Raw genomic sequence first — 14386 nt, 5'->3', positions numbered from 1 at the left:
CACGGGGTCTGCTGACCGGGGGAAGGTCGCAGCGTGTCGGGCTGATCGTATCTAATAAGGCGGGAACTACTGAGTCCGACCAACACAGGCAAGAAATTTTAAGCTTTGATATTTCAAGTCGATCTCTAAAAAACAGCCAACCCTTGTGTTAAGCTGTCATGCTTGGTAAAGCAGGGGACATTTGGCTGCACAAAAATAAGCCTTGAATTTTAATCTTTAATAGTTAAACTCAGGGGTACACCCACAACCCTCTTTCCCCGCCCGGGACGAAGAGCGGGCTCGAGGCCACGTGACCCGCGGCGCGGGAGCCCCATGCGCAGGCGCCGTCAACGGTTCCGGAGGCCCGGCCCCCGGAGGGGCGGGGCACGCTCGGCGCACGCGCGCGACGTGGGCGGGACTGCGCGGAGGCCGGAAGCAAGCGGGAGGGGGCGGGGCGAACGAGGGAAGCCCGCCGGCCGCAGGACGACCGTCGCGGTCTGATGACGTCGCACAATGGCCGGCCCCCGCGGGTAGTGGAGCCCGTTTGTTCCGCCCGCGTCTCGCCTGCAGCCGGAGCCCGTGAGGAGCGGAAGGGCCGAAGGACATCTTCTCCGCGCCGCCCCGACTCCAGCGGAGCCGTGGCCCCCGCCCCGTCCTCGCGCTGAGGTAAGCGAGGCCGGCGGCCGGCGAAAGGCGGACGGGCGGCGGGAGGAGGAGGCCGGCGGGCGGCGGGAGGAGGAGGCCGGCGGGCGGCGGCGGCGGGAGCTAGGCCCTGGGCCCGGAGCCCGAAGCGGCCGCCGCGGAGCGCCTCCCGCCGTGCGTGGCTGCGGGCCCGGGCGCGTCTCGCGGGCCGGGAGGGCGGCGCGGAGACGGCGCGGGCCCGCGTTCCGCCCGCGCGGGCCGGGCCCAGCCTACCCCGGGGCTCCCTCGCGTCCCAAGCTCCCTGCACGCTGCCCCCGCGCCCGCGGCGGCGTTTATTTTCCTGAAGCTGTCATTTCTCTTCCGGGCCACTCGCGTGGCACACGTCCGCCGCCACACGGGTGGGAGGAGCGCAAGTCCGCCTCCGGCGCAGGCCAGCCCGAGCCGCTGCTGCGCCCTCCGGGGGCTTGGAGCCTTCGGGAGCCTCTTGGAACTGCTTCCGCAGCCTCAGCGCGCGCAGTTTGGACGCAGTATACACGTGCGCCCGTTCCCTAGGAGTATGCGACTTCCTTGTCCCTTCGGTTAGGGGCCCAGAGGATGCCGGGCCCTTGGTGTAAAGGAAGTGCAGCCATGATGCTGGAAAAAGACTTCAAGACTTACAGTCTTGCTCCTGCTAAAGCTTGTTTTCGGGATGCTTTATGACAGCTGAGTTTTCCGGCAGAGTGGTTGATCGTTTTAAATGAGCTTTGTTTAGCAAACTCATTCACAGCACTAGGTCGTTCTTCAGGCCCGTTCAAGGGAACTGGAAGAAGAGGGTGTTTGGCTTCTGAAGTACTGTTTGGGATGTAGCAAAGCCCTCATCATTTCTCCTTTGAGACTCAGCTCCATCATATTGCCTGTGGAGTGGTCCCTTTCCTAGGGCAGTGGTTGGTATTCTCAGGGCGAGCCTGGACCTAGGCCGATTTCCACTTCCCAGACCTGGGAGGAGAGTCTGCCTGATGATTGTACCATCTGAGCACATGTGTGGAGCCCAGCCAGCTCTGGAACCAGTCAAATGTGTCCCAAAGCCTGGAACTCTTCTCCCATTGTAGGTGGGAAAAAGTCAGACATTGTAAGGAAACTTTGTGGAATGACTCCAGAAAGCAGACATGCAAGCTGTGGCCTTGCTCGTGTTGAAAGAGGTTCTTTACTTTATTACAGCTACAGATCACTTCAAGGTGGGTACTTCTTATCGAGGAGTGGTTCTGGTGGTCAAATTTAGTGAGTTTGGGAGTGGTATCTGACATCTTCCTTTAGATTTTGTAAGTCCATGAAGTTATGAATCAGAATTTTAACTAGGTGTACCAGAACTTAGGCATTCAAATGGGGACTGCTCTGTTGAAAGTAACTGTCCCAAAAGATTGTGCTTGTATTTCATTGGTGCTCCTTTCCCAAAACCTCTTCAGAGCTCCTGTTTTGGTAGTAAGTATGTAAGCCATATAAGAAAATTAGTCTTACTCAATAGTCACACCCTGTGTTTGACCAAAAGTTATCTTACCTGGCTTGATAGCTCACCTCACTTACCAGACCTGGATCTGAATGACCTGCAGCAGTTTCTCAAAGTCACCCACCTTAAGAAGAGGAAAATTTGCCACCATTCATAGCACCAAGAGAGTGTTCTGCAGGTTTTGAGGGTCGCTGAAAAAGAGAAGTTCCCAAAATGTTGGGTGCTTCAGCAGTGCCAGTGGAATCAGCGCGGCCTCCCAGGGTGCTTCTGGGAATGGTAGGCAGCATCGTTGTGTCTGAATTCCACTACAGTCATTACAAATTAGACGCTTATTTTAAACTTCTTTCTGGTATGCAACGGGTAGTTCCTTAAGTAACAAGATTTTCTTTTATGTATTCAATAGGCATTCATTAAGCATTGTTTGCTTAGTGCAGTAGGCGACGCAGGGACACGATGATGGGCACTTGTTATTCCATTCCCTGGGCAGGTTCACCATCTTGTGGATCAGAGGAGTAAAGATTTAGCTCTAAATATACTGAGAGTCCGTGGTTATAGGATGATTGTGTAAGAAGATCAAACTGAGCAAAAATTATAAACGTGGGAGTCAGTTGAGACTTGACCGGAGGACCTTCCGTTTCATTGTTTGCACTTAGGAGGCTACGGTGTTTCCTTTTCTAGAACCCAGCATATAGTCCTCAGATATCCGCCAAATTCAACTAATCTTAAAACAGGACACTGATGCTCAGAGACAGTTAAACCTCCCAGAGCGGGGCCTGAAACTCAAGCCAACTCCTGATTCCTAGTGGCCATCCTCCTCTCCCACAGGGTGTGTCCCAGGTTACTTCTAATAAACAGGTAGATTCACTGGCATGTTTTTCTGTAAAATGTGTTCACCTGTGTGTATCCTCTTATAGTAAAAATCCTAGGAGGTTCCATAGGAAAAAGGCGATATGACTCTTTTCCTCAGGAAACTTGTCAAGGCCTCCTGAGGGTGAGTGTATGTCCCAGTCTGCCTAGGGTAACCCCTGTTCATGCATGCTGTAATTGTTAATAGTGCCCCCTTTGTCTCAAAAATGTCCCAGTTTAGACAAGAAATTATATGGTAGCTGTGCTACTAAGTGCCAGCCCTTTGCTGAGCTCAGGGAACACAGACATGGGTCTGTGCTTTCCCACTCAAGCCCTCGGTGGGGCTGGGGTCTCCCAACATTCCTTGCAAACAAATAGTTGCTATACAGTGTTGTAAGTATGGACATGTAATAGATTAATGTACAATATACCGAGGCAAGTATTCTTAATCTGAGAACCATGGGTGGGCCTCAGGAGGTTTTGCACTCCTGCAGTAGAAGATAAGTTGTGTGTATCCAGGCTTTTCTAGGGAGAGGGAGCCATACCATTCTTCAGATTCTCCTAGCTGTCTGTGATCCCTGAAAGACACCACCGACTTGAAGAACTGGGGTACCTTGGGTAGAAACAGATGCTCTCAATGTCATTCACTTGGACACTTTCTGGTGACTGCTGAAAAGAGTTGGGAGAAGTTTATTTTGCATCTTTGGAATGCTGAAGTAATTCCTACAGACAAACTCTGGAGGGTATGAGGGCTCAATAAGTGCTTCTTGAAATTATTTCACCTGCGTCTCGGGGTTTTAATTCTAGTTGGCATTTCCTGTAATCTCAGTGTAAAGGTGGTGCACCTTTTGAGGGTTTCTTTTATTAGATTCATGTTTAGTTTAAGTGCCCAGTGTTTAAACTCATAGAATAAAGTTTAAAATCATAGAATAAATGACCAATGTTAAAAGTTGGGTCTCCGTATGGTCATCATTATTTTTTAACTAGTAATCTCTGCTTTTCCATCTGTATGAGGGTGTGTTTTGGTTCTATAAGGGTTGAGATATTAGTATAGATGGATCAGCATGAAACTTTAAAAGGGAGAAAAGAAAAACAGGCAAAATCTACTGGTTCAGTGAACGATACTGAACGTATGCTTGGCCTGTGTTCCAAAAAAGAATCTACAAAGGCAGTTTGGAGCATGGGTCCTACTTTCCTATAGAAACAATGGTTAAAAGCAGGGCTTCGCTCCCAGGCAAGAGCAGCAGCTCGTATCTTCCTTAGTCCAGGGTACTGTTCTCCAGCACATGCTGGAAGCAGGTTTGAGCCACAGTCCCTGGCTATCCACTCAGTAGCCATGTGGCCTTGGTTTATTTATGCAGGGGAAGCAACCCTTATCTGAAGGTGTGGATCAAAAATGATGTGAGGAAATAGTCAAGTATCTGACAGGAGTCTTTCGACAAACAGTCGTGGCTGGTGGCTTTGCTGCAGAAATTGTTTTCATAATGCATTCTCACAGTGAGTAGAACCTCAGGTGTTCAGGGAACGAAACAGTGAACAAGTCATTCCTGAGTGCCACAGGAGACTTGAGCCGGCCCCAACAGGGGTCACAGGAGTGTGGTTTCTGTAGGTTGAGGGTCACATCCACTCATCTTGAGCCAATTCCTTTTAAATTAAAGTGTGTCAAGCATGTGCCAGTCACATTATCAGAGGCATCTCATCAAATCGTTGCAGCAACCTCATGAAGTATCTGCTGTCCCCATATTTCAGGTGAAGAAACTGAGGACTGGCAAGTTTATGTAACTTGCCCAAGATCCAAAACATAGGAAGCAGTAGAGCTAGAATTAGAGTTTTAGCTCAGAAGCCCAAACTTGTTTGCACTATCCCATGTATTCCATGAAGTAAATAGCATACTAAAAGGCAACCTGCCTGCTATTCGCTAGTCCACTTCTTGTGTTAGTTCAGATATTTGAAAAGTTAGGTACTCTTTTTCTTCTCTTTCTTACCCTAGGATTTCATGTCAAGTTTGCCAAAATATAGAAAACAGTTTGGTTGGGCCTCATGACAATAAAACCAAAGGGGACCCAGAAAAGAGCTGTTACCAGGATTTGAGAGTTTGTGCAAAGCATGGTTTTGAACAGGATAGTATGTTCCAAGGCCAGTGGCAGGCTTGAGTGGATGTTTTCAGCACAGTATTAATCATGTACTTTTTAGTTTTGCATTAACAGTTGGTTGACTCGAGATAACTTTGTTTCCAAGGTTGCCATTAGCTATAAAATGGGAGAATTAGAATTTGTCTTGTTTGAGTCAGAGTATGCAAGACTCAGTGACCAGTTCAGCATGACTGTCTTCCTCCTGGATATCAGTTGCTATGCTTAGGCTGCTGGGAGAGGAAAAGCTGAGCCCTTCTGTGGACAAGATTTTTAAATATACAATGTAATAAAAACTGTACCAAGATAGGTGTATGGTATTATTCGTATCATTAACTATGGATGGGAGATGATTACTAATTTGCCACTAGCCCCTAACTTATTGCTGTAACACCCTCCCCCCACCCTTTCCAGTCTTGAACAGTGGAAGCTTTTCATCCTTGCTCACTGCCTGAGACTGCAGGAAAACTCTGCAGGGAGGGCACTGCATGGAGACCAGGAAGCTGTCAGGATAACCTCCTTGACTTTCTAGTTTTCAGTAGAGTACACCATTTTAAGACTATTTAATTCCTTCCAGTAGTCTTACCTCTAGATAGTAACTGGATAGTGTAGTTGGAAAACTGAAAAAATGAATCATTTTCAAAACTGTCTACTTTTAAGTGAGTTAGAATAGATTGGTTGGTTTGTAAATTTATATTGCTAATCATTTAGTTTTTTAAAGTGAGGAATTTTAAGTGATTTGTCCTCATATGTGCTCAGTTATTTCCAACAATAGCCAAAAAAAAAGGTCTAACTGTAGGTTCAGATACCGACTCTTGATACTATGCATCTTTAAACATGTTTTCTTTTTAAAAGTATAAATTTAAAAGATATATATTTATCTTTAATATACAAATATATAAAACATATAAAATTGTGTAAATAATTTAGTACGACTTGCTTCATCTAAACCCATGGTAATCTTGGGATGGATAAACTGTTTTAGGTCTTGCTGAGATAACAAGCAACATGACTGTGACATACATTATTTTAAACAAAAAATTTTCAACCGCCTCACAGAATGAAGGGTCAAGTCAGCATTGCACTCTTCACTACTTCTGTTGTTCCATGAACTCGGCAGTGACTTGCCGCCCCCTGCATTGGTAGAGGCAGACGTGTGCTTATAGACCATTGGATGTTGGTATTTACACCTGCCTGTGCTCTTAACCCGCCTCATGCGATCTACCTTTAAAGCAGATGGTCCAATGTACTTTCTATGAGTTATTGAGGTGGGAAAACCAGAAAATATTCACTTTATAATTAAATCTGGATGTGTAAAAATAGAAATGGAGTCTCCTAAAAGGACACCGCCATTCTTCCACGTAGACACACTACTTAAATGTGCCACATTTTCTGCCACAGTTCTTTTCCATGACGAATACTGCATGGGAACAATATTCTCCACTCTGGAGTGTAGGTCACTGGATGTGTGAACGCCGCTCTCTAAGCACCATGCATGGGTGTGCGGTGAGGTCCTGGAGCCTGCGTTTTTAGAGGGGCGCTGAGGGACTCTGAGGCAGTCAGAGGCCACACTTTGAGAAGTGCACCCATTAACAGGAGAAGGCTCCAAAATTGCAAACTACTAACGGCTTGCCCAGGTTTCTGCTTCAGTCTTCTTGGGTGACTCCAGGAAGATGGTCAAATGTGTGCTTTCAAGTTTGCTAGCTCATTCCATAATGTAAATTTTATTGAATTTCAAATGCAATTTACTCTAAGAAACCAAATAGTGTCTCTTGTAACCCCTATCTTATTGCTCACTTTCTAGTAACTTGTGGGGACTGCTCCTGAGAGTTGGAGGGCTGTACTGGGCCGTATCTCGTTCTGCAGACTGCTGAAGATAGGAGGCCTTAACACACAGCTTAACTGAGCAGAGTTCATTCATGTTTGGCTTGTCTTTCTCTGCAGAGTGTGTGTGGGATTTTAGGAGGAACTCTGTGGGGCCAAGCAAAGTGGAGGTCTTGCTTCCCTCCTTCAGGTCAGGAAGGAGCATGGGCTAGGAAAATTAGGACAGAGTTTACTTTCCATTTTGCTAAATGCTACGAATCAGTGTTCTCTTTCTTTTGCAGAACTGTGGGTACCGATGGATGTGGCTGAGAGCCCTGAACGGGACCCTTGCTCTCCAGAAGACGCAGAGGAGCAGCAGGAGCTCTCGGACGATGACATTCTGAGGGAAAGTGGGTCTGATCAAGATTTGGACGGAGCTGGAGGGAGGGCTTCTGACATAGAGGATGAGGAGAATCCAGCCCAGGTACTGAGCCAGGAGGAGGAGGAGAACCACTCTGACGAGGAGGACCGAGTGAGTGAGCCCAAATCCCAGGATCAGGACTCTGAGGCCAACGAACTGAGCCGGGGCCAGACGGGCTCCCCATGCGAGGAAGAGGGGGATGAAGGGGAGGAAGACCAGACGAGTGACCTCAGGGACGAGGCCTCCTCAGTCACCAGGGAGCTGGATGAACATGAGCTGGATTACGACGAGGAGGTCCCCGAGGAGCCGGTGCCCACGGTCCAGGAAGAGGAAGCTGAGAAGGCCGGGCCGGAGGAGGATGAGGAAAAGGGGGAAGGCCCTCCTGGGGAGGAGGGGAAGGCTGGAATTCAAAGTGCAGGAGAGAAAGAGCCCCAGGAAGCTGCCAAGGAGAAAAAAAAAGAGGACGACGATGGAGAGATCGATGATGGGGAGATAGATGTGAGTATGTGGGCAAGCCACAGCTGGGCAGAGCTCTGCTGCCACCGAGCACTGGCTGGTGCCTGGGAGGGAGGGACTCTTCACGGGATTGGCTTAGTCAGTCATTCATTCCTAGAAACGAGGTGGCAGGACAGGAGTACAGGAGGGTGAGAGCTGTTCTGGGGCCAGTCACCATAGTAATTAGAGAGGAGGTGCTGAAAATCGAGAACAAGAAACAGTCCAGCTTCAGGATGCCTCTCCCCGCCCTCAGCAGCTGCAGGGCTTCCTCCAGCCCTTGCCTGTCTGTTTGGTGCTATTGGTTGGACTGTATTAAAATGCCTAGCCCCCGTTTTTTAGGTTCTGGATTTTTCTTTTCCTTTTTTTTTTTTTTTAAAAAGATGACCGGTAAGGGGATCTTAACCCTTGGCTTGGTGTTGTCAGCACCACGCTCAGCCAATGAGCCAACCAGCCATCCCTATATAGGATCCGAACCCGTGGCCTTGGTGTTATCAGCACCGCACTCTCCCAAGTGAGCCGCAGGCCAGCCCTTCCTTTTTTTTTTTAAACAAGTGAAGAGGTAATTTCTTTTTCTTTGCTTGAAATAATACTTAACTTAGCATTTAACCAGAACACTCACGGATTTTCAGCTCTCTTTAGGTTCTTCAGACTGAAAAGAACTAGAAAGGCTGCCTTGCATTGTCTGTTCCTTTGGGCATTCTTATCTCTGCCCTGTGGCCTGTCCTCTGGAGAGGGCACCAGCCTGGCCGTGCCTCTCCGGTTGCGTCCCTGGGAAGGACCAGATAAGGCAGGGATATGTCAGTGTGCCCCAATTTCTAATAATACCATCACACTTTTTTGTAACTTATTTAAATTTTTAATCTGGCCTTCAGGTGGAGGGGAAGATAATACTAGTAATGTATGACCCTAGACATGGGCAGGTGGGGCTTTTATGCCAGATAGCCCTGTAACCATGAGTTTTGGAGGAAACAGTCTGCAGTCCTGGTGACAGTACTTTTCAGAACTATTGAACTCAAGGAATCGAGAGAGAGACAGAGCAGATTAAAATGATCTGGGTTTCTTTAACAACCCCTGGGCAGGAGATCCTGCTTATCTGAGAACTGTTGGAGTAAAGACATACGGAATATCTCAGAAATGTTTCTGGTTGGGGAGGGAAAAGATTGCTAAGTAAACGTCTAACTGCAGGTTTACTATAAGTACCATGCTTTTCTGGTAGTGTGTGGGTTCCAACGCCCTCAGTCCATTTTAAAGTGTGCTCTCCTTTACCACGTCATGACCCACGCGGCTATGGCTGTGCACAGTGATGTAGGGTTTCAAGTATTACCTATTTGACTTTGTTCATAAGAGCAGAACTTTGAGGGGCATGTGTGCAGTAGCAAGCTTAGAATTTAGATCTTTTATCTTCTCACAACTAAGTGTGGGAAGTGTTCTCCTAGTTTAATGGCTTTTGCTTGATATTATCTTACTTAAAAGGGCATTATCACAGGACTTTATTATGCAAGTATCTATACATTTTGCCATCTACACTTCCCTAACACTTTTAGAAAATTCATCTCTACCCCACGGTTGGCAAAGGAAAAGAGATGCCGTGAGACACCCAAGGTATGGATTTGGGTGAAATTTTGGGCAGAACATGAAGTTGTCAGGTTGAGGTTGCCCATGAGTTTGGTTTTTCGTGTTCTGGAGAGAAAAGCCACCAGGTATGTAGTGGGTCGCTGTGGCCTGGGGCTCTGGGCGCTTCCTTTCCAGGTAGGAGGAACAATTGCAGACCCTACTTGCTCCAACTTTTGGATAAATCCCAGGGGGTATTTCATCAAATGGAGTCAAAGTTCTCCCTAGGGATCCTGGAAGGCCTTGGCTGTGGTACACCAGTGAGCTTTCCAGCCTCTCTATGGGGTGGGTGGTGGGGAGGTGGACTGAACAGAGCTTGCCCTAGAGAGAGAACACCCGAGCTCCTGAAACAGCGCGTGTGGAGTAAAATTCAATTTGACTTTCTTGCCCACTTAGATCCTACGGTGTGTTTCATTTTGCCTGCCCTGTGTGGCACCCTCTTGTGAGGGGACCTGCAGCCCCGTTGGAAACAGCTTGCTGCTGAAGAGATCCCAGCACAGCTGCCTTCAGCAACGGGGAGGCCGTTTCGTTCCCACAGTATCCTGTGCCTCTGACCCGCGGTGGCCCCTGGTGTGTGCCAGGCTCATTGCAGCGTGCTAGGGATGCTACAGGACAAAGCAGAGCTCCTCCCTGCTGTAGGGACAGCAGACCTTAACCAGGGTATGCCAGCAGGCACTGTAAATGGGGGTTTCCACTCCTATGCCAGCACACCTGACTTCCCAGGCCGGTTGGCCACTCTTTCCCCAGGAGCTCCTCTGGTTTCCTCTTGCTGTTTCCTGGCCTGCTCCATGACCCAGGTCCCTCCCCATCCTTTACAGGTGGGCTTAAATATCACTTCCCTTGTGTGGGCTGTGCCTCCTACCCCTGCCTGTGTTGTGATGCCAGCTTACCTCCTTTGTCGTACTTGCCACAGTCCAAATTGTCTGGTTCATTCATGTGGGGGTGTGTGTGTGTTGTGTTGTGCGCCCCCTAGCACCCCAGGAACACACATTTCCTAAGACCAGGACCCACCTGGCTGCTTCACCTCTGCATCTCCAGGGCCTGGTACACTGTAGGCTGCCGGTCAGTGACTGCTTGCTGAGTGAATAGATAGGTCCCACTTGCTTTGGGGCACAGTAAAGTTGGGAGCCTTTCAGATGTGAAGTGGCAGTGGATGGAAGGTCTGTACTGGAGAGCCTTTCACAGTGGAGGGCAGTTCAGGTGACCAGCACAGCCCTTCAGGAGCCTAGTGCAGATGCTTGTCGGTGCGTACATAAAGAGGTCTTACTCTTCTTGCTGGTTCCTATTCTCAGGCCTGGTTGCAAACCTGTCATCCCAGCTAGATCTCTGTGGCATCTCCACCAGGCACATCTTGTGTCTGTCTGTCTATCTGTCTGTCTGTCTGTCTATCTGTCTCTCTTTCTCTCTCTCTCTTTCTCTCTCTCTCTCTCTCACCCACTCTCAGAGGCCCCTCCTGGCATTCCTGCACCGTGTCCTGTTCCCTGTTTCTGGCAACATTTATTTGATGGAGAGGGAACCCGAGGGGTGTGCTCGGTCCATGAACAGTCTGCTTCCCAGCAGGCCTTTGGGCTGGTTCCCTTAACTTTAAATCTCTGTAATATATTCCAGAAGGTGTTTCCCCATTGCTTTTAAGCAGAGCTGTCGTATCTGAGACACACTACCTGGATGTTTTGGAGGTTTTTTGTTTTGTTTTGTTTTTGTTTTGGCAGCTGGCCAATGCTCAGATCTGAACCTGTGACCTTGGTGTTACAAAGCTGCGCTGCAACCAGCTGAGCTCACCGGCCAGCCCCTTGGATGTTTTTATGATGAAGAAATGTGTGATTTGGCTTATATTCTTGCAGAAGGGTGTCCATCAGGCCCTATAGAGAGTCTCCACTTTGAGCAGGGTCTCAATGGCCTGGCTGAGTGGAAGAAGCCCCCCTGCACACCCACTGCCCCATCCTTCCCTGGGCGTCCTAGCCCTCTGAACTGCCAGGAACAGCTGGGTGGAAAAGTCTAGAAGGCCATTGGATTTGTCATCCTTTTAACTCAGTAGTGCTTTCTCATCTCTCAGGTGCATTGTCCTGCCTTTTTCCCTTTTAGACTTTTTGTCATGGGGACCCAAGTGAACTGATTTCAGGGCACAGTTTCCTTGATTGGAGCATCAGTTTGTACAATAGACCCTTCAAATCACCTGCATCATTGCTCTGTGATAGTCATATGTGCCTTAGCCACACAATGTCTGCCTGAGGCCAGACGATCTTCCTGTGTTTCTGGTGTACTGCCAGCACACCCTGCAGGTACACATGCCTTTCTGGAAGTGCCACTCGCCTGTGTGGTTGGGAAGAGGTTTTGCACACGGGACTGTGGGCCAGCTGTTTACAGCACCTGGCTTGTGTGTGGTGTGAAGGCAAGGGTGTTCCTGCCCACTAAACCTTTTCTCAGTAGTCTCTGGCCTGTTCAGGAAGCCACCCAGAAGAGAACCAGATGCAGCTGTGGGCTTGTTTCGACCTCTGCCATCTCAGAAGAGGGAGCAGAGCATGCCCTCACACGCCCCTGCTATGAGAAGACCCTCCCTTCCTTTTTCCTGCACTACTGGCTGGCCTCTCACCAGATCCACCCTCCCTCTGGGATCTGGTGGGTAGCTCCGTTCATCTTTGCAAGTCTTTGATGTGCCATCACATACTGGAGTCCTCCTGTCTAAGGTCTGTCTGTCATCTCCTTTGCCCATCTTGTTCTGCTTTTATGTCTTCCTTGTCATTTGGTGAATGGACCTTCAGTCACCTGGAGCATACCATCCCTTGAGAAAGGGTAGGGCCCATGTTTTGTCCCATTCCTCCTCCTGTCGGAGATTCTCATATTTGTAGGGTGGCCTCTCAGAGACAGCAGCACAGTGGGCCTGTGTCCCGAATGGACAGTCCATGGGACTCCTTGGCCACCTGCATGCAAAATACAAAAATACTTTGAAGCATTTTCTGTGCATTTGGTATTTTATATTTTCTTCTGTTCCTTTTATGTTTGAATGCATAGGATCTTCTACAGAAGAGCTTCTCCAGCTTGCCCTTGTGGCTTTGGGTTTTCATCTTCGCTGGTGGAGCATTCTTTATGCACACCCTCTTTCATATCACTAATAAGGTGCCAGATGCAGCCATCCCGTTGGGGGAGCCCAGGAAACAGCTGCCTGAGCCGCACTGGGGAAGAGAGCCCATGTAGCAGCAGTCATAGGACGTAGAGGCCTCTGTGTCACCTAGCTCTGTTGGTCTTCAGCACAATCACATGAGAAAGAGCAGTGCACAGCTGTACTCACAGCTGTGAGACCCCAGTAGTGCCGGGAACTGAAGGGTTTTCCTTTCTCACCCAGTGGCAAACCTGGCCCAACCGACTGGCAGCTGCTTGGGTCTTGTGTTTACCTCTCTTGTGGGAGGGGTCACATGGCTCCTCACAGGAAGATCACTGCTTCCATTACAGGCTGCTGTTCAAAACCTGCCATGCTGCCTTTCTCAGATCAGAACTGAATTCCCAAAACACCTCTGGCCCCAGGGCATTTAAGTAGGGGATTATAAGCCTGTGTTTTCACCCCCATCTTATAGATGAAGAGTCTGGGATTTGAGGAAGTTGTGTGGGCCCAGGTGGCCACGCCAGGTCATGCCTAGGCCTTGCCCTGGTTCACACTTCCACCTGCTCGTCTGTTTCCTCTGGCACAGCAGCTCCACATGGCAATTCTGTTTCCTTGTCTGCCTTTGCTGCAGAAGCTTCCATGTGGAAATAATTCTTCTTTCTTGTTATATAAGTAATACTGTTCATTTTTTTCTTAAAGGAAAATAAAAACCTGCACAAAGGAGAAAGTAAAAATCACCTGTATCAATGCTCAGAAGTAGTCATATTTGGGGCATTAGCTTGGAGGCTCTTTCCATTGAAATAAGTACGGTAATAGTGATCACTTACTGAGCACTAGCTGCTCATATGCTGTGCAGGGCACGGTGTGTGGGTGCCGTGTACAGAGCATTTTAGTTCAGCCTGCAGCAGTTCAGTGTGGCAGGTGCTTGCTGTCTTCTGCAGAGGAAAACAGGCCTCTTTGGTGATGCGTCCACGGTCACACTGCCACGATGGCCCAGACCCAGTAATCGAATTTGGGCCTTTCTCCCCGAGTGCACATGTATTTTATAAAGGCTCTTAAATCGGAGTAGATGATGCCCCACCTGGTTTCCTTTCTTCATGGGCATGTTTACCCTGACGTGAGGAAGTGCCCAGAGTAGTGTGCCGGCAGGCCATGATTTCACTTGTAGATATAAACTGGTGGCCTCGCATGCCTCCTACATACCCGCCAGTGTTTGGTGCTAGTGCAGTTTTGGCCTGTCCTGGGTGGCGTTTGCTGAGAGCTTCCTGAGTGCCGTCCTTCTTATAGATCCACCAGTTTGCTGCTAACTGGCCCACTAGGGCCTCTCCTTGTCCTCTGCTCTCTGCTACCTCTGGTCTAGGTCACATGAGCAGAAAGCCATTGGTGTGAGACACACCAGGAGACCTAAAAGAATTCCCATACATCACACATTGGATGGAACAGCCTCAGGTAACTGAGCACTGTGAGTCTGGCTGTAGATTCCTTTCTGGCGTTGTCTTTGCATGAAACTCTTAAGATTTAAAAACTTGTCTTGATCATCTGTCACTTAGAAGTCCATTGAGCTAAATGAATGGTTAGTTGAAAATTCAGGACATTATATTGCTGAGTGGCTTACTGGTTCTTTTTGCTTGTTCTTTAACTAAAGGAGAGGCCACAAACCTGACATGCTGGCGTGTACTGCCCTTGGCCCCCACAGGTGTCGGGCCAGATGTCTGTGGTCGGCATGCAGATGCTACTTTGTGTTCTTGAGGTTGAAATTATGTCTTGTATGCTTTACCACGCATCTCTTGTCTGTTTGCTCATAATTTTTTGTAGCTATGTTGTATTCCTTTGCATTGTTTACGTGACTGCTTACCAACCTGAAGATGGTTAGGTGGTTT

The 14386-nt window shown here is 48.7% G+C and overlaps 1 protein-coding gene across 3 annotated transcripts in view; it reads left to right on the top strand.

Moving 5' to 3' along the window:
• Positions 1-484: 484 nt before the first annotated feature.
• ZC3H18 (zinc finger CCCH-type containing 18) overlaps positions 485-14386 on the top strand; it is a 61565-nt gene continuing 47663 nt past the window's right edge. The window contains exons 1-2 of one of the 3 annotated variants that reach the window (XM_063111988.1): positions 485-645; positions 7185-7801. In XM_063111988.1, the coding sequence (XP_062968058.1) occupies positions 7199-7801 (603 nt within the window). In that variant the 5' untranslated portion in view covers positions 485-645; positions 7185-7198. Of the gene's footprint in view, positions 646-1577; positions 1836-7184; positions 7802-14386 lie in introns of those variants that run through there. The other 2 variants (XM_063111986.1, XM_063111987.1) reach the window with 2 other exon arrangements.

This window comes from Cynocephalus volans, chromosome 10 (genome assembly GCF_027409185.1).
Source record: "Cynocephalus volans isolate mCynVol1 chromosome 10, mCynVol1.pri, whole genome shotgun sequence".
Lineage (NCBI taxonomy): Eukaryota > Metazoa > Chordata > Mammalia > Dermoptera > Cynocephalidae > Cynocephalus > Cynocephalus volans.
This window is presented reverse-complemented; position numbering and strand designations above follow the sequence as displayed.